Consider the following 21,594-nt stretch of genomic DNA (forward strand, 5'->3'; position numbering starts at 1 on the left):
GTTGAAGCTACAACAGAAGCTGACAGGTTGAAGCTGACAGGTTGAAGCTACAATAGAAGCTGACAGGTTGAAGCTACAATAGAAGCTGACAGGTTGAAGCTACAATAGAAGCTGACAGGTTGAAGCTGACAGGTTGAAGCTACAACAGAAGCTGACAGGTTGAAGCTGACAGGTTGAAGCTACAATAGAAGCTGACAGGTTGAAGCTACAATAGAAGCTGACAGGTTGAAGCTACAATAGAAGCTGACAGGTTGAAGCTACAATAGAAGCTGACAGGTTGAAGCTGACAGGTTGAAGCTACAATAGAAGCTGACAGGTTGAAGCTGACAGGTTGAAGCTACAATAGAAGCTGACAGGTTGAAGCTACAATAGAAGCTGACAGGTTGAAGCTACAATAGAAGCTGACAGGTTGAAGCTACAATAGAAGCTGACAGGTTGAAGCTACAATAGAAGCTGACAGGTTGAAGCTACAATAGAAGCTGACAGGTTGAAGCTGACAGGTTGAAGCTACAATAGAAGCTGACAGGTTGAAGCTACAATAGAAGCTGACAGGTTGAAGCTACAATAGAAGCTGACAGGTTGAAGCTACGACAGAAGCTGACAGGTTGAAGCTACAATAGAAGCTGACAGGTTGAAGCTGACAGGTTGAAGCTACAATAGAAGCTGACAGGTTGAAGCTGACAGGTTGAAGCTGACAGGTTGAAGCTACAATAGAAGCTGACAGGTTGAAGCTGACAGGTTGAAGCTACAATAGAAGCTGACAGGTTGAAGCTACAATAGAAGCTGACAGGTTGAAGCTACAATAGAAGCTGACAGGTTGAAGCTACAATAGAAGCTGACAGGTTGTAGCTGACAGGTTGAAGCTGACAGGTTGAAGCTACAATAGAAGCTGACAGGTTGAAGCTAAAACAGAAATATAAACATTTCAACAAATGGTTTTATCAGTCTTGTTCACAGGAGGCTGTTGAGGGGAGGACGGCTCATTATAACGGCTGGAACGGAGCCAATGGAACTGCACCAAACATGGAAACCATGGACACCACATGTTTGATGTATTTGATACCATGGAAACCGTGTGTAAGAGGGTCTGTAACAGATTCTAACAGGAGACATTAGTCCTGTGGTCTGGTTGATATACCTGATGATCAGGTACTGGACATAAGAGAGTCTGTAACAGGAGACATTAGTCCTGTGGTCTGGTTGATATACCTGATGATCAGGTACTGGACATAAGAGAGTCTGTAACAGGAGACATTAGACCTGTGGTCTGGTTGATATACCTGATCATATATAGAATAATCAGGAAATGGATATAAACCCATAACAGACATGGGTAGTGAAACTTCAAAAAGTAAAGAACTAACTACTGGAAGTGGATTATAGAGAACTGACTAACACCTTTATCAGATAACTTACCAAGATTCATATCACTCAGTTATATACTCAGAAACTCAGCTTTGTTAGGTGGGTTAGGTCTCTATAGAAAGTTATAGTCTCTCTATAGTAACCCAGCTCTATAGTTATAGTCTCTATAGTAACTCAGCTCTATAGTTATAGTCTCTCTATAGTAACTCAGCTCTATAGTTATAGTCTCTCTATAGTAACTCAGCTCTATAGTTATAGTCTCTCTATAGTTATAGTCTCTCTATAGTAACCCAGCTCTATAGTTATAGTCTCTATAGTAACTCAGCTCTATAGTTATAGTCTCTCTATAGTAACTCAGCTCTATAGTTATAGTCTCTCTATAGTAACTCAGCTCTATAGTTATAGTCTCTCTATAGTTATAGTCTCTATAGTAACTCAGCTCTATAGTTATAGTCTCTCCATAGTAACTCAGCTCTATAGTTATAGTCTCTCTATAGTTATAGTCTCTCTATAGTTATAGTCTCTCTATAGTTATTGTCTCTCTATAGTAACCCTATAGCATAGAGTTATTGTCAATAGTAACTGTTCCTCCCCTCTCCATCTCATCCAGATCATCAGTCTGTGGTCCAGCAGCCAGTAAAGGCCTCTTCTCAGGTAAAGACTTCCTCCCTGAACCAGGTAAAGACTTCATCTCCACCCCTTCAATCCTCTCAGACTCTATTAAAGATAGAAAGGAACAACATCAGAATAAACTGACCAGTAATTGTAGGAAACATTAGAATCATAAAGACTGATTACTTTGGGAAGGAGTCTGTGTTTCCTGTTGACCTCCTGGAGAGGTGGAGAGGGATTGAATGGTCTCTTCATCAGCTCTCCCTGAGGACAAGAACAGAGAGTCAGAACAAACATGTTGGTGAGTAAACCTTAAAAACCTGACAATACACACAGACACACACACACAAACACACACTACTTACTCAGCTTGTCTTGTAGTCCACCTGGTGTAAAAATTAAATAAAGATAGTGAGACAGTGATGATTAAATAATCATTGAATCATGAGATATATACACTACATGACCAAAAGTATGTGGACATCTGCTATTATCTAACAGTAGGTAGATACACTACATGACCAAAAGTATGTGGACACCTGCTATTATCTAACAGTAGGTAGATACACTACATGATTAAAAGTATGTGGACACCTGCTCATTGAACATCTCATTCCAAAATCATGGGCATTAATATATGGAGTTGGTCCCCCTTTGCTGCTATAACAGCCTCCTCTCTTCTGGGAAGGCTTTCCACTAGATGATGGAACATTGCTGCTATAACAGCCTCCACTCTTCTGGGAAGGCTTTCCACTAGATGTTAGAACATTGCTACTATAACAGCCTCCACTCTTCTGGGAAGGCTTTCCACTAGATGTAGGCACATTGCTGCTATAACAGCCTCCACTCTTCTGGGAAGGCTTTCCACTAGATGTAGGAACATTGCTGCTATAACAGCCTCCACTCTTCTGGGAAGGTTTTCCACTCGATGATGGAACATTGCTGTGGGGACTTGCTTCCATTCAGCCACAAGAGCATTAGTGAGGTCTCTCTCTCTCTTCTCTCAGAGGACCTGAGCCCTAGGACCATGCCTCAGGACTATCTGGCCTGATGACTCCTTGCTGTCCCCAGTCCACCTGATTGTGATAAGCGTCAGTATAGAGCTAACAAGCTAAGCGTCAGTATAGAGACAGATTTGAGTCGCAATTCAACGGCTCAGACACGAGATGTATGTGGCAGGGTCTACAGTCAATCACGGATTACAAAAAGAAAGCCAGCCAGCGTCTTGCTCCCAGACAAATTAAACAACTTCTTTGCTCGCTTTGAGGATAAAACAGTGCCACTGACATGGCCCGCTACCAAATCCTGCGGGCTCTCCTTCACCGCTGCCAACATGAGTAAAACATTTTAAACGTGTTAACCCTCGCAAGGCTGCCGGCCCAGACGCCATCCCTAGCAGCGTCCTCAGAGCACGCGCAGACCAGCTGGCTGGTGTGTTTACGGACAAATTCAATCAATCCCAATCCCAGTCTGCTGTTCCCACATGGTTCAAGATGTCCACCATTGTTCCTGTTCCCACGAAAGCTAAGGTAACTGAGCTAAATGACTATCGCCCCGTAGCACTCACTTCCGTCATCATGAAGTGCTTTGAGAGACCATTCATTACCATATCACCTCCACCTTACCTGACACCCTAGACCCACTCCAATTTGCTTAACACTCCCTGTTCACCCACGACTGCGTGGCCATGCACGCTTCCAACTCAATCATTAAGTTTGCAGACGACACTACAGTGGTAGGCTGGTTACCAACAACGACGAGACGGCCTACAGGGAGGAGGTGAGGGCCCTCGGAGTGTGGTGTCAGGAAAATAACCTCTCACTCAACGTCAGTAAAATAAAGGAGATGATTGTGAAAACAGCAGAGGGAACACCACCCCTCCACATCGACGGGACAGTATTTTTTTAATTTTACCTTTATTTAACTAAGCAGTTGATGGCCTAGGAACAGTGGGGTTAACTGGCTTTTTCAGGGGCAGAACGACAGATTTGTACCTTGTCAGCTCGGGGTTTCAACTTGCAACCTTCCAGGTTACTAGTCCAACGCTCTAACCACTAGGCTACTCTGCCGCCCCAGTAGTGGAGAGGGTAGTAAGTTTTAAGTTCCTCGGCGTACACATCACGGACAAACTGAATTGGTCCCCCCCATCCACATCGACGGGACAGTAGTGGAGAGGGTAGTAAGTTTTAAGCTACCTTGTCCCAGACCTGCTGGTATCAACTCTCTAGAGACAGAGCGGTAGAGATACTCTGAATGATCGGCTATGAAAAGCCAACTGACATTTACTGCTGAGCTGCTGACCTGTTGCACCCTCAACAACCTCTGTGATTATTATTATTTGACACTGCTGGTCATTTATGAACATTTGAACATCTTGGCCATGTTCTGTTATAATCTCCACCTGGCAGAGCCAGAAGAGGACTGGTCACCACTCAGAGCCTGGTTCCTCTCTACCCAGTACAGCCAGTAGAGGACTGATCACCCCTCAGAGCCTGGTTCCTCTGGTCTACCCAGTACAGCCAGTAGAGGACTGGTCACCCCTCAGAGCCTGGTTCCTCTCTACCCAGTACAGCCAGTAGAGGACTGGTCACCCCTCAGAGCCTGGTTCCTCTCTACCCAGTACAGCCAGTAGAGGACTGATCACCCCTCAGAGCCTGGTTCCTCTGGTCTACCCAGTAGAGGACTGGTCACTCCTCAGAGCCTGGTTCCTCTGGTCTACCCAGTACAGCCAGTAGAGGACTGGTCACCCCTCAGAGCCTGGTTCCTCTCTAGGTTTCTTCCTGGGTTCCTGCCTATCTAGGGAGTTTTTCCTAGCCACCGTGCTTCTACACCTGCATTGCTTGATGTTCGGGCTTTTAGGCTGGGTTTCTGTACAGCACTTTGAGATATCAGCTGATGTAATAAGGGAATTATAAATACATTTCATTGATCGATTGATGCTGGGCGATTAGAACTGGCTCGCAGTCTGCGTTCCAATTCATCCCAAAGGAGTTCGATGGGGTTGAGGTCAGGGCCCTGTGCAGGTCAGTCAAGTTCTTCCATACCAAGTTCGACAAACAACCTCACTTTGTGCATGGGGGTATTGTCATGCAGAAACAGGAAAGGGTCTCCCCCAAAATGTTGCCACAAAGATTTATCCTCACTGGAACTAAAGGGCCCGAAACATGAAAAACAGCTCCAGAACATTATTCCTCCTCCACCAAACTTTACAGTTGCATTGGGGCAAGTAGTGTTTTCCTGGCATCCGCCAAACCCAGATTCATCTGTCAGACTGTCAGATGGTGAAGCGTGATTCATCACTCCTGAGAATGTATTTCCACTGCTCCAGAGTCCAATGGCGGCGAGCTTTACACCACTCCACCCGACGCTTGGCATTAAGCTTGGTGATCTTAGGCACAGTGCGGCTGCTCGGTCACGGAAACCCATTTCATGAAGCTTCAGACAAACAGTTATTGTGTTGATGTTGCATCCAGAGGCAGTTTGGAACTCTGTAGTGAGTGTTGCTTCCAGAGGCAGTTTGGAACTCTGTAGTCAGTGTTGCATCCAGAGGCAGTTTGGAACTCGGTAGTGAGTGTTGCTTCCAGAGGCAGTTTGGAACTCTGTAGTGAGTGTTGCATCCAGAGGCAGTTTGGAACTCTGTAGTGAGTGTTGCTTCCAGAGGCAGTTTGGAACTCTGTAGTGAGTGTTGCATCCAGAGGCAGTTTGGAACTCTGTAGTGAGTGTTGCTTCCAGAGGCAGTTTGGAACTCTGTAGTGAGTGTTGCTTCCAGAGGCAGTTTGGAACTCTGTAGTCAGTGTTGCTTCCAGAGGCAGTTTGGAACTCAGTAGTGAGTGTTGCTTCCAGAGGCAGTTTGGAACTCTGTAGTGAGTGTTGCTTCCAGAGGCAGTTTGGAACTCTGTAGTGAGTGTTGCATCCAGAGGCAGTTTGGAACTCGGTAGTGAGTGTTGCTTCCAGAGGCAGTTTGGAACTCTGTAGTGAGTGTTGCTTCCAGAGGCAGTTTGGAACTCTGTAGTCAGTGTTGCAACCGAGGACAGACGTTTTTTACACACTTTACTCAGCGGTCCCGTTCTGTGAGCTTCCGTGGCCTACCACTAAACGGATGAGACATTTTTGCTCCTAGATGTTTCCACTCCACAATAACAGCACTTACACTTGACCGGGTTAGCTCTAGTAGGGCAGAAACTTGATGAACTGACTTGTTGGAAAGGTGGCATCCTAAGACGGTGCCACGTTGAAAGTCGTTGAGCTCTTCAGTAAGGACATTCTACTGCCAATGTTTGTCTATGGAGATTGCATGGCTGTGTGCTTGATTTTACACACCTGTCAGCAATGGGTGTGGCTGAAATAGAATCTACTGATTTAAAGAGTTGTCCACATACTTTTGTATATATAGTGTAGTTAATCAGTGTAATGTATAGTGTAGTTAATCAGTGTAATATATAGTATAGTTAACCAGTGTAATATATAGTGTAGTTAACCAGTGTAATATATAGTGTAGTTAACCAGTGTAATGTATAGTGTAGTTAATCAGTGTATTATATAGTGTAGTTAACCAGTATAATATATAGTGTAGTTAATCAGTGTAATATATAGTGTAGTTAACCAGTGTAATATATAGTGTAGTTAACCAGTGTAATATATAGTGTAGTTAATCAGTGTATTATATAGTGTAGTTAACCAGTGTAATGTATAGTGTAGTTAATCAGTGTAATATATAGTGTAGTTAACCAGTGTAATGTATAGTGTAGTTAATCAGTGTAATGTATAGTGTAGTTAATCAGTGTAATATATAGTGTAGTTAACCAGTGTAATATATAGTGTAGTTAACCAGTGTAATATATAGTGTAATATATAGTGTGGTTAACCAGTGTAATATATAGTGTAATATATAGTATAGTTAATCAGTGTAATATATAGTATAGTTAATCAGTGTAATATATAGTGTAACATATAGTGTAGTTAACCAGTGTAATATATAGTGTAATATATAGTGTAGTTAATCAGTGTAATATATAGTGTAGTTAATCAGTGTAATATATAGTGTAGTTAATCAGTGTAATATATAGTGTAGTTAACCAGTGTAATATATAGTGTAGTTAATCAGTGTAATATATAGTGTAATATATAGTGTAGTTAACCAGTGTAATATATAGTGTAGTTAATCAGTGTAATATATAGTGTAGTTAACCAGTGTAATATATAGTGTAGTTAACCAGTGTAATATATAGTGTAGTTAACCAGTGTAATATATAGTGTAGTTAATCAGTGTAATATATAGTGTAATATATAGTGTAGTTAACCAGTGTAATATATAGTGTAGTTAATCAGTGTAATATATAGTGTAACATATAGTGTAGTTAACCAGTGTAATATATAGTGTAGTTAACCAGTGTAATATATAGTGTAATATATAGTGTAGTTAACCAGTGTAATATATAGTGTAATATATAGTGTAGTTAACCAGTGTAATATATAGTGTAGTTAACCAGTGTAATATATAGTGTAATATATAGTGTAGTTAACCAGTGTAATATATAGTGTAATATATAGTGTAGTTAACCAGTGTAATATATAGTGTAATATATAGTGTAATATATAGTGTAGTTAACCAGTGTAATATATAGTATAGTTAATCAGTCTAATATATAGTGTAGTTAATCAGTGTAATATATAGTGTAGTTAATCAGTGTAATATATAGTGTAATATATAGTGTAGTTAACCAGTGTAATATATAGTGTAGTTAATCAGTGTAATATATAGTTAATATATAGTGTAGTTAATCAGTGTAATATATAGTGTAGTTAACCAGTGTAATATATAGTGTAGTTAACCAGTGTAATATATAGTGTAGTTAATCAGTGTAATATATAGTGTAGTTAATCAGTGTAATATATAGTGTAGTTAATCAGTGTAATATATAGTGTAGTTAACCAGTGTAATATATAGTGTAATATATAGTGTAGTTAACCAGTGTAATATATAGTGTAGTTAACCAGTGTAATATATAGTGTAGTTAATCAGTGTAATATATAGTGTAGTTAATCAGTGTAATATATAGTGTAGTTAACCAGTGTAACATATAGTGTAGTTAACCAGTGTAATATATAGTGTAGTTAACCAGTGTAATATATAGTATAGTTAATCAGTGTAATATATAGTGTAGTTAATCAGTGTAATATATAGTGTAATATATAGTATAGTTAAGCAGTGTAATATATAGTGTAGTTAACCAGTGTAATATATAGTGTAGTTAATCAGTGTAATATATAGTGTAATATATAGTGTAGTTAACCAGTGTAATATATAGTGTAGTTAACCAGTGTAATATATAGTGTAGTTAATCAGTGTAATATATAGTGTAATATATAGTGTAGTTAATCAGTGTAATATATAGTGTAGTTAATCAGTGTAATATATAGTGTAATATATAGTATAGTTAATCAGTGTAATATATAGTGTAGTTAATCAGTGTAATATATAGTATAGTTAACCAGTGTAATATATAGTGTAGTTAACCAGTGTAATATATAGTGTAGTTAACCAGTGTAATGTATAGTGTAGTTAATCAGTGTATTATATAGTGTAGTTAACCAGTATAATATATAGTGTAGTTAATCAGTGTAATATATAGTGTAGTTAACCAGTGTAATATATAGTGTAGTTAACCAGTGTAATATATAGTGTAGTTAATCAGTGTGTTATATAGTGTAGTTAACCAGTGTAATGTATAGTGTAGTTAATCAGTGTAATATATAGTGTAGTTAACCAGTGTAATGTATAGTGTAGTTAATCAGTGTAATGTATAGTGTAGTTAATCAGTGTAATATATAGTGTAGTTAACCAGTGTAATATATAGTGTAGTTAACCAGTGTAATATATAGTGTAATATATAGTGTGGTTAACCAGTGTAATATATAGTGTAATATATAGTATAGTTAATCAGTGTAATATATAGTATAGTTAATCAGTGTAATATATAGTGTAACATATAGTGTAGTTAACCAGTGTAATATATAGTGTAATATATAGTGTAGTTAATCAGTGTAATATATAGTGTAGTTAATCAGTGTAATATATAGTGTAGTTAATCAGTGTAATATATAGTGTAGTTAACCAGTGTAATATATAGTGTAGTTAATCAGTGTAATATATAGTGTAATATATAGTGTAGTTAACCAGTGTAATATATAGTGTAGTTAATCAGTGTAATATATAGTGTAGTTAACCAGTGTAATATATAGTGTAGTTAACCAGTGTAATATATAGTGTAGTTAACCAGTGTAATATATAGTGTAGTTAATCAGTGTAATATATAGTGTAATATATAGTGTAGTTAACCAGTGTAATATATAGTGTAGTTAATCAGTGTAATATATAGTGTAACATATAGTGTAGTTAACCAGTGTAATATATAGTGTAGTTAACCAGTGTAATATATAGTGTAATATATAGTGTAGTTAACCAGTGTAATATATAGTGTAATATATAGTGTAGTTAACCAGTGTAATATATAGTGTAGTTAACCAGTGTAATATATAGTGTAATATATAGTGTAGTTAACCAGTATAATATATAGTGTAATATATAGTGTAGTTAACCAGTGTAATATATAGTGTAGTTAACCAGTGTAATATATAGTGTAATATATAGTGTAGTTAACCAGTGTAATATATAGTGTAATATATAGTGTAGTTAACCAGTGTAATATATAGTGTAATATATAGTGTAATATATAGTGTAGTTAACCAGTGTAATATATAGTATAGTTAATCAGTCTAATATATAGTGTAGTTAATCAGTGTAATATATAGTGTAGTTAATCAGTGTAATATATAGTGTAATATATAGTGTAGTTAACCAGTGTAATATATAGTGTAGTTAATCAGTGTAATATATAGTTAATATATAGTGTAGTTAATCAGTGTAATATATAGTGTAGTTAACCAGTGTAATATATAGTGTAGTTAACCAGTGTAATATATAGTGTAGTTAATCAGTGTAATATATAGTGTAGTTAATCAGTGTAATATATAGTGTAGTTAATCAGTGTAATATATAGTGTAGTTAACCAGTGTAATATATAGTGTAATATATAGTGTAGTTAACCAGTGTAATATATAGTGTAGTTAACCAGTGTAATATATAGTGTAGTTAATCAGTGTAATATATAGTGTAGTTAATCAGTGTAATATATAGTGTAGTTAACCAGTGTAACATATAGTGTAGTTAACCAGTGTAATATATAGTGTAGTTAACCAGTGTAATATATAGTATAGTTAATCAGTGTAATATATAGTGTAGTTAATCAGTGTTATATATAGTGTAATATATAGTATAGTTAATCAGTGTAATATATAGTGTAGTTAACCAGTGTAATATATAGTGTAGTTAATCAGTGTAATATATAGTGTAATATATAGTGTAGTTAACCAGTGTAATATATAGTGTAGTTAACCAGTGTAATATATAGTGTAGTTAATCAGTGTAATATATAGTGTAATATATAGTGTAGTTAATCAGTGTAATATATAGTGTAGTTAATCAGTGTAATATATAGTGTAATATATAGTATAGTTAATCAGTGTAATATATAGTGTAGTTAATCAGTGTAATATATAGTGTAGTTAATCAGTGTAATATATAGTGTAGTTAACCAGTGTAATATATAGTGTAGTTAAATCAGTGTAATATATAGTGTAGTTAACCAGTGTAATATATAGTGTAGTTAATCAGTGTAATATATAGTGTAGTTAATCAGTGTAATATATAGTGTAGTTAATCAGTGTAATATATAGTGTAGTTAATCAGTGTAATATATAGTGTAGTTAACCAGTGTAATATATAGTGTAGTTAACCAGTGTAATATATAGTGTAGTTAATCAGTGTGTTATATAGTGTAGTTAACCAGTGTAATGTATAGTGTAGTTAATCAGTGTAATATATAGTGTAGTTAACCAGTGTAATGTATAGTGTAGTTAATCAGTGTAATGTATAGTGTAGTTAATCAGTGTAATATATAGTGTAGTTAACCAGTGTAATATATAGTGTAGTTAACCAGTGTAATATATAGTGTAATATATAGTGTGGTTAACCAGTGTAATATATAGTGTAATATATAGTATAGTTAATCAGTGTAATATATAGTATAGTTAATCAGTGTAATATATAGTGTAACATATAGTGTAGTTAACCAGTGTAATATATAGTGTAATATATAGTGTAGTTAATCAGTGTAATATATAGTGTAGTTAATCAGTGTAATATATAGTGTAGTTAATCAGTGTAATATATAGTGTAGTTAACCAGTGTAATATATAGTGTAGTTAATCAGTGTAATATATAGTGTAATATATAGTGTAGTTAACCAGTGTAATATATAGTGTAGTTAATCAGTGTAATATATAGTGTAGTTAACTAGTGTAATATATAGTGTAGTTAACCAGTGTAATATATAGTGTAGTTAACCAGTGTAATATATAGTGTAGTTAATCAGTGTAATATATAGTGTAGTTAACCAGTGTAATATATAGTGTAGTTAATCAGTGTAATATATAGTGTAATATATAGTGTAGTTAACCAGTGTAATATATAGTGTAGTTAATCAGTGTAATATATAGTGTAACATATAGTGTAGTTAACCAGTGTAATATATAGTGTAGTTAACCAGTGTAATATATAGTGTAATATATAGTGTAGTTAACCAGTGTAATATATAGTGTAATATATAGTGTAGTTAACCAGTGTAATATATAGTGTAGTTAACCAGTGTAATATATAGTGTAATATATAGTGTAGTTAACCAGTATAATATATAGTGTAATATATAGTGTAGTTAACCAGTGTAATATATAGTGTAGTTAACCAGTGTAATATATAGTGTAATATATAGTGTAGTTAACCAGTGTAATATATAGTGTAATATATAGTGTAGTTAACCAGTGTAATATATAGTGTAATATATAGTGTAATATATAGTGTAGTTAACCAGTGTAATATATAGTATAGTTAATCAGTCTAATATATAGTGTAGTTAATCAGTGTAATATATAGTGTAGTTAATCAGTGTAATATATAGTGTAATATATAGTGTAGTTAACCAGTGTAATATATAGTGTAGTTAATCAGTGTAATATATAGTTAATATATAGTGTAGTTAATCAGTGTAATATATAGTGTAGTTAACCAGTGTAATATATAGTGTAGTTAACCAGTGTAATATATAGTGTAGTTAATCAGTGTAATATATAGTGTAGTTAATCAGTGTAATATATAGTGTAGTTAATCAGTGTAATATATAGTGTAGTTAACCAGTGTAATATATAGTGTAATATATAGTGTAGTTAACCAGTGTAATATATAGTGTAGTTAACCAGTGTAATATATAGTGTAGTTAATCAGTGTAATATATAGTGTAGTTAATCAGTGTAATATATAGTGTAGTTAACCAGTGTAACATATAGTGTAGTTAACCAGTGTAATATATAGTGTAGTTAACCAGTGTAATATATAGTATAGTTAATCAGTGTAATATATAGTGTAGTTAATCAGTGTTATATATAGTGTAATATATAGTATAGTTAATCAGTGTAATATATAGTGTAGTTAACCAGTGTAATATATAGTGTAGTTAATCAGTGTAATATATAGTGTAATATATAGTGTAGTTAACCAGTGTAATATATAGTGTAGTTAACCAGTGTAATATATAGTGTAGTTAATCAGTGTAATATATAGTGTAATATATAGTGTAGTTAATCAGTGTAATATATAGTGTAGTTAATCAGTGTAATATATAGTGTAATATATAGTGTAGTTAATCAGTGTAATATATAGTGTAGTTAATCAGTGTAATATATAGTGTAGTTAATCAGTGTAATATATAGTGTAGTTAACCAGTGTAACATATAGTGTAGTTAAATCAGTGTAATATATAGTGTAGTTAACCAGTGTAATATATAGTGTAGTTAAGCAGTGTAATATATAGTGTAGTTAATCAGTGTAATATATAGTGTAGTTAATCATATAGTGTAGTTAATCAGTGTAATATATAGTGTAGTTAACCAGTGTAATATATAGTGTAGTTAACCAGTGTAATATATAGTGTAGTTAATCAGTGTGTTATATAGTGTAGTTAACCAGTGTAATATATAGTGTAGTTAATCAGTGTAATATATAGTGTAGTTAACCAGTGTAATGTATAGTGTAGTTAATCAGTGTAATGTATAGTGTAGTTAATCAGTGTAATATATAGTGTAGTTAACCAGTGTAATATATAGTGTAGTTAACCAGTGTAATATATAGTGTAATATATAGTGTGGTTAACCAGTGTAATATATAGTGTAATATATAGTATAGTTAATCAGTGTAATATATAGTATAGTTAATCAGTGTAATTAATCAGTGTAACATATAGTGTAGTTAACCAGTGTAATATATAGTGTAATATATAGTGTAGTTAATCAGTGTAATATATAGTGTAGTTAATCAGTGTAATATATAGTGTAGTTAATCAGTGTAATATATAGTGTAGTTAACCAGTGTAATATATAGTGTAGTTAATCAGTTAATATATAGTGTAATATATAGTGTAGTTAACCAGTGTAATATATAGTGTAGTTAATCAGTGTAATATATAGTGTAGTTAACTAGTGTAATATATAGTGTAGTTAACCAGTGTAATATATAGTGTAGTTAACCAGTGTAATATATAGTGTAGTTAATCAGTGTAATATATAGTGTAGTTAACCAGTGTAATATATAGTGTAGTTAATCAGTGTAATATATAGTGTAATATATAGTGTAGTTAACCAGTGTAATATATAGTGTAGTTAATCAGTGTAATATATAGTGTAACATATAGTGTAGTTAACCAGTGTAATATATAGTGTAGTTAACCAGTGTAATATATAGTGTAATATATAGTGTAGTTAACCAGTGTAATATAGTGTAATATATAGTGTAGTTAACCAGTGTAATATATAGTGTAGTTAATATAGTGTAATATATAGTGTAGTTAACCAGTATAATATATAGTGTAATATATAGTGTAGTTAACCAGTGTAATATATAGTGTAGTTAACCAGTGTAATATATAGTGTAATATATAGTGTAGTTAATAGTGTAATATATAGTGTAATATATAGTGTAGTTAACCAGTGTAATATATAGTGTAATATAAGTGTAATATATAGTGTAGTTAACCAGTGTAATATATAGTATAGTTAATCAGTCTAATATATAGTGTAGTTAATCAGTGTAATATATAGTGTAGTTAATCAGTGTAATATAGTGTAATATATAGTGTAGTTAACCAGTGTAATATATAGTGTAGTTAATCAGTGTAATATATAGTGTATTAACCAGTGTAATAATAGTGTAATATATAGTGTAGTTAACCAGTGTAATATATGTATAATATATAGTGTAGTTAATCAGTGTAATATATAGTGTAGTTAATCAGTGTAATATATAGTGTAGTTAATCAGTGTAATATATAGTGTAGTTAACCAGTGTAATATATAGTGTAATATATAGTGTAGTTAATCAGTGTAATATATAGTGTAATATATAGTGTAGTTAATCAGTGTAATATATAGTGTAGTTAATCAGTGTAATATATAGTGTAGTTAACCAGTGTAATATATAGTGTAGTTAACCAGTGTAATATATAGTGTAGTTAACCAGTGTAATATATAGTGTAGTTAATCAGTGTAATATATAGTGTAGTTAATCAGTGTAATATATAGTGTAATATATAGTGTAGTTAATCAGTGTAATATATAGTGTAGTTAATCAGTGTAATATATAGTGTAGTTAATCAGTGTAATATATAGTGTAATATATAGTGTAGTTAACCAGTGTAATATATAGTGTAGTTAATCAGTGTAATATATAGTGTAGTTAATCAGTGTAATATATAGTGTAGTTAATCAGTGTAATATATAGTGTAGTTAATCAGTGTAATATATAGTGTAATATATAGTATAGTTAATCAGTGTAATATATAGTAGTTAATCAGTGTAATATATAGTGTAGTTAATCAGTGTAATATATAGTGTAGTTAACCAGTGTAATATATAGTGTAGTTAATCAGTGTAATATATAGTGTAGTTAACCAGTGTAATATATAGTGTAGTTAATCAGTGTAATATAGTGTAGTTAATCAGTGTAATATATAGTGTAGTTAATCAGTGTAATATATAGTGTAGTTAATCAGTGTAATATATAGTGTAATATATAGTGTAGTTAACCAGTGTAATATATAGTGTAGTTAACCAGTGTAATATATAGTGTAGTTAATCAGTGTAATATATAGTGTTATATATAGTGTAGTTAATCAGTGTAATATATAGTGTAATATATAGTGTAGTTAATCAGTGTAATATATAGTGTAATATATAGTGTAGTTAACCAGTGTAATATATAGTGTAATATATAGTGTAATATATAGTGTAGTTAACCAGTGTAATATATAGTGTAATATATAATGTAGTTAATCAGTGTAATATATAGTGTAGTTAACCAGTGTAATATATAGTGTAATATATAGTGTAGTTAACCAGTGTAATATATAGTGTAATTAACCAGTGTAATATAGTTAACCAGTGTAATATATAGTGTAGTTAATCAGTGTAATATATAGTGTAGTTAATCAGTGTAATATATAATTAGTGTAATATATAGTGTAGTTAACCAGTGTAATATATAGTGTAGTTAATCAGTGTAATATATAGTGTAGTTATAATATAGTGTAGTTAACCAGTGTAATATATAGTGTAAATCATAATATATAGTGTAATATATAGTGTAATATAATCAGTGTAGTTAATCAGTGTAATATATAGTGTAGTTAATCAGTGTAATATATAGTGTAGTTAACCAGTGTAATCAGTTAACCAGTATAATATATAGTGTAGTTAACCAGTGTAATATATAGTGTAGTTAACCAGTATAATATATAGTGTAGTTAACCAGTGTAATATATAGTGTAGTTAACCAGTATAATATATAGTGTAGTTAATCAGTGTAATATATAGTGTAGTTAACCAGTGTAATATATAGTGTAGTTAACCAGTGTAATATATAGTGTAGTTAATCAGTGTAATATATAGTGTAGTTAACCAGTGTAATATATAGTGTAATATATAGTGTAGTTAATCAGTGTAATATATAGTGTAGTTAATAGTGTAATATATAGTGTAGTTAACCAGTGTAATATATAGTGTAGTTAATCAGTGTAGTTAATCAGTGTAATATATAGTGTAGTTAATCAGTATAATATATAGTGTAGTTAACCAGTAATATAGTGTAGTTAACCAGTGTAATATATAGTGTAGTTAACCAGTAATATATAGTGTAGTTAATCAGTGTAATATATAGTGTAGTTAACCAGTGTAATATATATAGTGTAGTTAACCAGTGTAATATATAGTAGTTAATCAGTAATATATAGTGTAGTTAACCAGTGTAATATATAGTGTAATATATAGTGTAGTTAATCAGTGTAATATATAGTGTAGTTAATCAGTGTAATATATAGTGTAGTTAATCAGTGTAATATATAGTGTAGTTAATCAGTGTAATATATAGTGTAGTTAATCAGTGTAATATATAGTATAGTTAATCAGTGTAATGTATAGTGTAGTTAACCAGTGTAATGTATAGTGTAATATATAGTGTAGTTAATCAGTGTAATATATAGTGTAGTTAACCAGTGTAATATATAGTGTAATATGTAATATATGAGTGTAGTTAACCAGTGTAATATATAATATATAGTGTAGTTAATCAGTGTAATATATAGTGTAGTTAATCAGTGTAATATATAGTGTAGTTAATCAGTGTAATATATAGTGTAGTTAATCAGTGTAATATATAGTGTAACATAATAGTGTAATGTAATATATAGTGTAGTTAATCAGTGTAATATATAGTGTAGTTAATCAGTGTAATATATAGTGTAGTTAATCAGTGTAATATATAGTGTAGTTAATAAGTGTAATATATAGTGTAGTTAATCAGTGTAGTTAACCAGTGTAATATATAGTGTAGTTAACCAGTGTAATATATAGTGTAGTTAATCAGTGTAATATATAGTGTAGTTAACCAGTGTAATATATAGTGTAGTTAACCAGTGTAATATATAGTGTAGTTAATCAGTGTAATATATAGTGTAGTTAATCAGTGTAATATATAGTGTAGTTAACCAGTGTAATATATAGTGTAGTTAACCAGTGTAATATATAGTGTAATATATAGTGTAGTTAACCAGTGTAATATATAGTGTAATATATAGTGTAGTTAACCAGTGTAATATATAGTGTAGTTAATCCGTGTAATATATAGTGTAGTTAACCAGTGTAATATATAGTGTAGTTAACCAGTGTAATATATAGTTTAATATATAGTGTAGTTAACCAGTGTAATATATAGTGTAATATATAGTGTAGTTAACCAGTGTAATATATAGTGTAGTTAATCAGTGTAATATATAGTGTAATATATAGTGTAGTTAACCAGTGTAATATATAGTGTAGTTAACCAGTGTAATATATAGTGTAGTTAACCAGTGTAATATATAGTGTAGTTAATCAGTGTAGTTAATCAGTGTAATATATAGTGTAGTTAACCAGTATAATATATATATTAACCAGTATAATATATAGTGTAGTTAACCAGTGTAATATATAGTGTAAATAGTGTAATATATAGTGTAGTTAATCAGTGTAATATATAGTGAGTTAACCAGTGTAATATATAGTGTAGTTAACCAGTGTAATATATAGTGTAGTTAATCAGTGTAATATATAGTGTAGTTAACAGTGTAATATATAGTTTAATATATAGTGTAGTTAATCAGTGTAATATATAGTGTAGTTAATCAGTGTAATATATAGTGTAGTTAATCAGTGTAATATATAGTGTAGTTAATCAGTGTAATATATAGTGTAGTTAATCAGTGTATATATAGTATAGTTAATCAGTGTAATGTATAGTGTAGTTAACCAGTGTAATGTAGTGTAATATATAGTGTAGTTAATCAGTGTAATATATAGTGTAGTTAATCAGTGTAATATATAGTGTAGTTAATCAGTGTAATATATAGTGTAGTTATTCAGTGTAATATATAGTGTAGTTAATCCGTGTAATATATAGTGTAGTTAATCAATTGTAATATATAGTGTAGTTAATCAGTGTAATATATAGTGTAGTTAATCAGTGTAATATATAGTGTAGTTAATCAGTGTAATATATAGTGTAGTTAACCAGTGTAATATATAGTGTAGTTAACCAGTGTAATATATAGTGTAGTTAATCAGTGTAATATATAGTGTAGTTAACCAGTGTAATATATAGTGTAGTTAACCAGTGTAATATATAGTGTAGTTAATCAGTGTAATATATAGTGTAGTTAACCAGTGTAATATATAGTGTAGTTAACAGTGTAATATATAGTGTAGTTAATCAGTGTAATATAGTGTAGTTAACCAGTGTAATATATAGTGTAGTTAACCAGTGTAATATATAGTGTAGTTAATCAGTGTAATATATAGTGTAGTTAATCAGTGTAATATATAGTGTAGTTAACCAGTGTAATATATAGTGTAGTTAACCAGTGTAATATATAGTGTAATATATAGTGTAGTTAACCAGTGTAATATATAGTGTAATATATAGTGTAGTTAACCAGTGTAATATATAGTGTAGTTAACCAGTGTAATATATAGTGTAGTTAACCAGTGTAATATATAGAGTAATATATAGTGTAGTTAACCAGTGTAATATATAGTGTAGTTAATCAGTGTAATATATAGTGTAATATATAGTGTAGTTAATCAGTGTAATATATAGTGTAGTTAACCAGTGTAATATATAGTGTAGTTAACCAGTGTAATATATAGTGTAGTTAACCAGTGTAATATATAGTGTAGTTAACCCAGTGTAATATATAGAGTAATATATAGTGTAGTTAACCAGTGTAATATATAGTGTAGTTAATCAGTGTAATATATAGTGTAGTTAACCAGTGTAATATATAGTGTAGTTAACCAGTGTAATATATAGTGTAGTTAACCAGTGTAATATATAGTGTAGTTAACCAGTGTAATATATAGTGTAGTTAACCAGTGTAATATATAGTGTAGTTAACCAGTGTAATATATAGAGTAATATATAGTGTAGTTAACCAGTGTAATATATAGTGTAGTTAACCAGTGTAATATATAGTGTAGTTAACCAGTGTAATATATAGTGTAGTTAACCAGTGTAATATATAGTGTAGTTAACCAGTGTAATATATAGTGTAGTTAATCAGTGTAATATATAGTGTAGTTAACCAGTGTAATATATAGTTTAATATATAGTGTAGTTAATCAGTGTAATATATAGTGTAGTTAACCAGTGTAATATATAGTGTAGTTAATCAGTGTAATATATAGTGTAGTTAATCAGCGTAATATATAGTGTAGTTAACCAGTGTAATATATAGTGTAATATATAGTGTAGTTAATCAGTGTAATATATAGTGTAGTTAATCAGTGTAATATATAGTGTAGTTAACCAGTGTAATATATAGTGTAGTTAACCAGTGTAATATATAGTGTAGTTAATCAGTGTAATATATAGTGTAGTTAACCAGTAAATATATAGTGTAGTTAATCAGTGTAATATATAGTGTAGTTAATCAGTGTAATATATAGTGTAGTTAACCAGTAATATATAGTGTAGTTAACCAGTGTAATATATAGTGTAATATATAGTGTAGTTAACCAGTGTAATATATAGTGTAGTTAACCAGTGTAATATATAGTGTAGTTAACCAGTGTAATATATAGAGTAATATATAGTGTAGTTAACCAGTGTAATATATAGTGTAGTTAATCAGTGTAATATATAGTGTAGTTAACCAGTGTAATATATAGTGTAGTTAATCAGTGTAATATATAGTGTAGTTAACCAGTGTAATATATAGTGTAGTTAACCAGTGTAATATATAGTGTAGTTAACCAGAGTAATATATAGTGTAGTTAACCAGTGTAATATATAGTGTAGTTAACCAGTGTAATATATAGTGTAATATATAGTGTAGTTAACAAGTGTAATATATAGTGTAGTTAACCAGTGTAATATATAGTGTAGTTAACCAGTGTAATATATAGTGTAGTTAATCAGTGTAATATATAGTGTAGTTAATCAGTGTAATATATAGTGTAATATATAGTGTAGTTAACCAGTGTAATATATAGTGTAGTTAACCAGTGTAATATATAGTGTAGTTAACCAGTGTAATATATAGTGTAGTTAATCAGTGTAATATATAGTGTAATATATAGTGTAGTTAATCAGTGTAGTTAATCAGTGTAATATATAGTGTAGTTAACCAGTGTAATATATAGTGTAGTTAACCAGTGTAATATATAGTGTAGTTAACCAGTATAATATATAGTGTAGTTAATCAGTGTAATATATAGTGTAGTTAACCAGTATAATATATAGTGTAGTTAACCAGTGTAATATATAGTGTAGTTAACCAGTATAATATATAGTGTAGTTAATCAGTGTAATATATAGTGTAGTTAACCAGTATAATATATAGTGTAGTTAACCAGTGTAATATATAGTGTAGTTAACCAGTGTAATATATAGTGTAGTTAATCAGTGTAATATATAGTGTAATATATAGTGTAGTTAACCAGTGTAATATATAGTGTAGTTAACCAGTGTAATATATAGTGTAGTTAACCAGTGTAATATATAGTGTAGTTAATCAGTGTAGTTAATCAGTGTAATATATAGTGTAGTTAACCAGTGTAATATATAGTGTAGTTAACCAGTGTAATATATAGTGTAGTTAATCAGTGTAATATATAGTGTAGTTAACCAGTGTAATATATAGTGTAGTTAACCAGTGTAATATATAGTGTAGTTAATCAGTGTAATATATAGTGTAGTTAACCAGTGTAATATATAGTTTAATATATAGTGTAGTTAATCAGTGTAATATATAGTGTAGTTAATCAGTGTAATATATAGTGTAGTTAATCAGTGTAATATATAGTGTAGTTAATCAGTGTAATATATAGTGTAGTTAATCAGTGTAATATATAGTATAGTTAACCAGTGTAATGTATAGTGTAGTTAACCAGTGTAATGTATAGTGTAATATATAGTGTAGTTAATCAGTGTAATATATAGTGTAGTTAACCAGTGTAATATATAGTGTAGTTAATCAGTGTAATATATAGTGTAGTTATTCAGTGTAATATATAGTGTAGTTAATCCGTGTAATATATAGTGTAGTTAATCAGTGTAATATATAGTGTAGTTAATCAGTGTAATATATAGTGTAGTTAATCAGTGTAATATATAGTGTAGTTAATCAGTGTAATATATAGTGTAGTTAATCAGTGTAATATATAGTGTAGTTAATCAGTGTAATATATAGTGTAGTTAACCAGTGTAATATATAGTGTAGTTAACCAGTGTAATATATAGTGTAGTTAACCAGTGTAATATATAGTGTAATATATAGTGTAGTTAATCAGTGTAATATATAGTGTAGTTAACCAGTGTAATATATAGTGTAGTTAACCAGTGTAATATATAGTGTAGTTAAT

The 21,594-nt window shown here is 31.0% G+C and overlaps 1 protein-coding gene across 2 annotated transcripts in view; it reads right to left on the bottom strand.

Annotated features, from left to right (window-relative positions):
• Positions 1–26: 26 nt before the first annotated feature.
• LOC135574207 (uncharacterized) overlaps positions 27–21,594 on the bottom strand; it is a 44,210-nt gene continuing 22,642 nt past the window's right edge. Inside the window, exons 8-10 of one of the 2 annotated variants that reach the window (XM_065025132.1) lie at positions 2,343–2,363; positions 2,164–2,241; positions 27–2,082 (exon numbers count right to left, since the gene is read on the bottom strand). In XM_065025132.1, coding sequence (XP_064881204.1) covers positions 1,919–2,082; positions 2,164–2,241; positions 2,343–2,363 — 263 coding nt within the window. In that variant the 3' untranslated portion in view covers positions 27–1,918. The remainder of the gene's footprint in view (positions 2,083–2,163; positions 2,242–2,342; positions 2,364–21,594) is intronic. The other variant, XM_065025133.1, reaches the window with a different exon arrangement.

This window comes from Oncorhynchus nerka, linkage group LG12 (assembly GCF_034236695.1).
Source record: "Oncorhynchus nerka isolate Pitt River linkage group LG12, Oner_Uvic_2.0, whole genome shotgun sequence".
In the NCBI taxonomy this organism is placed as follows: domain Eukaryota; kingdom Metazoa; phylum Chordata; class Actinopteri; order Salmoniformes; family Salmonidae; genus Oncorhynchus; species Oncorhynchus nerka.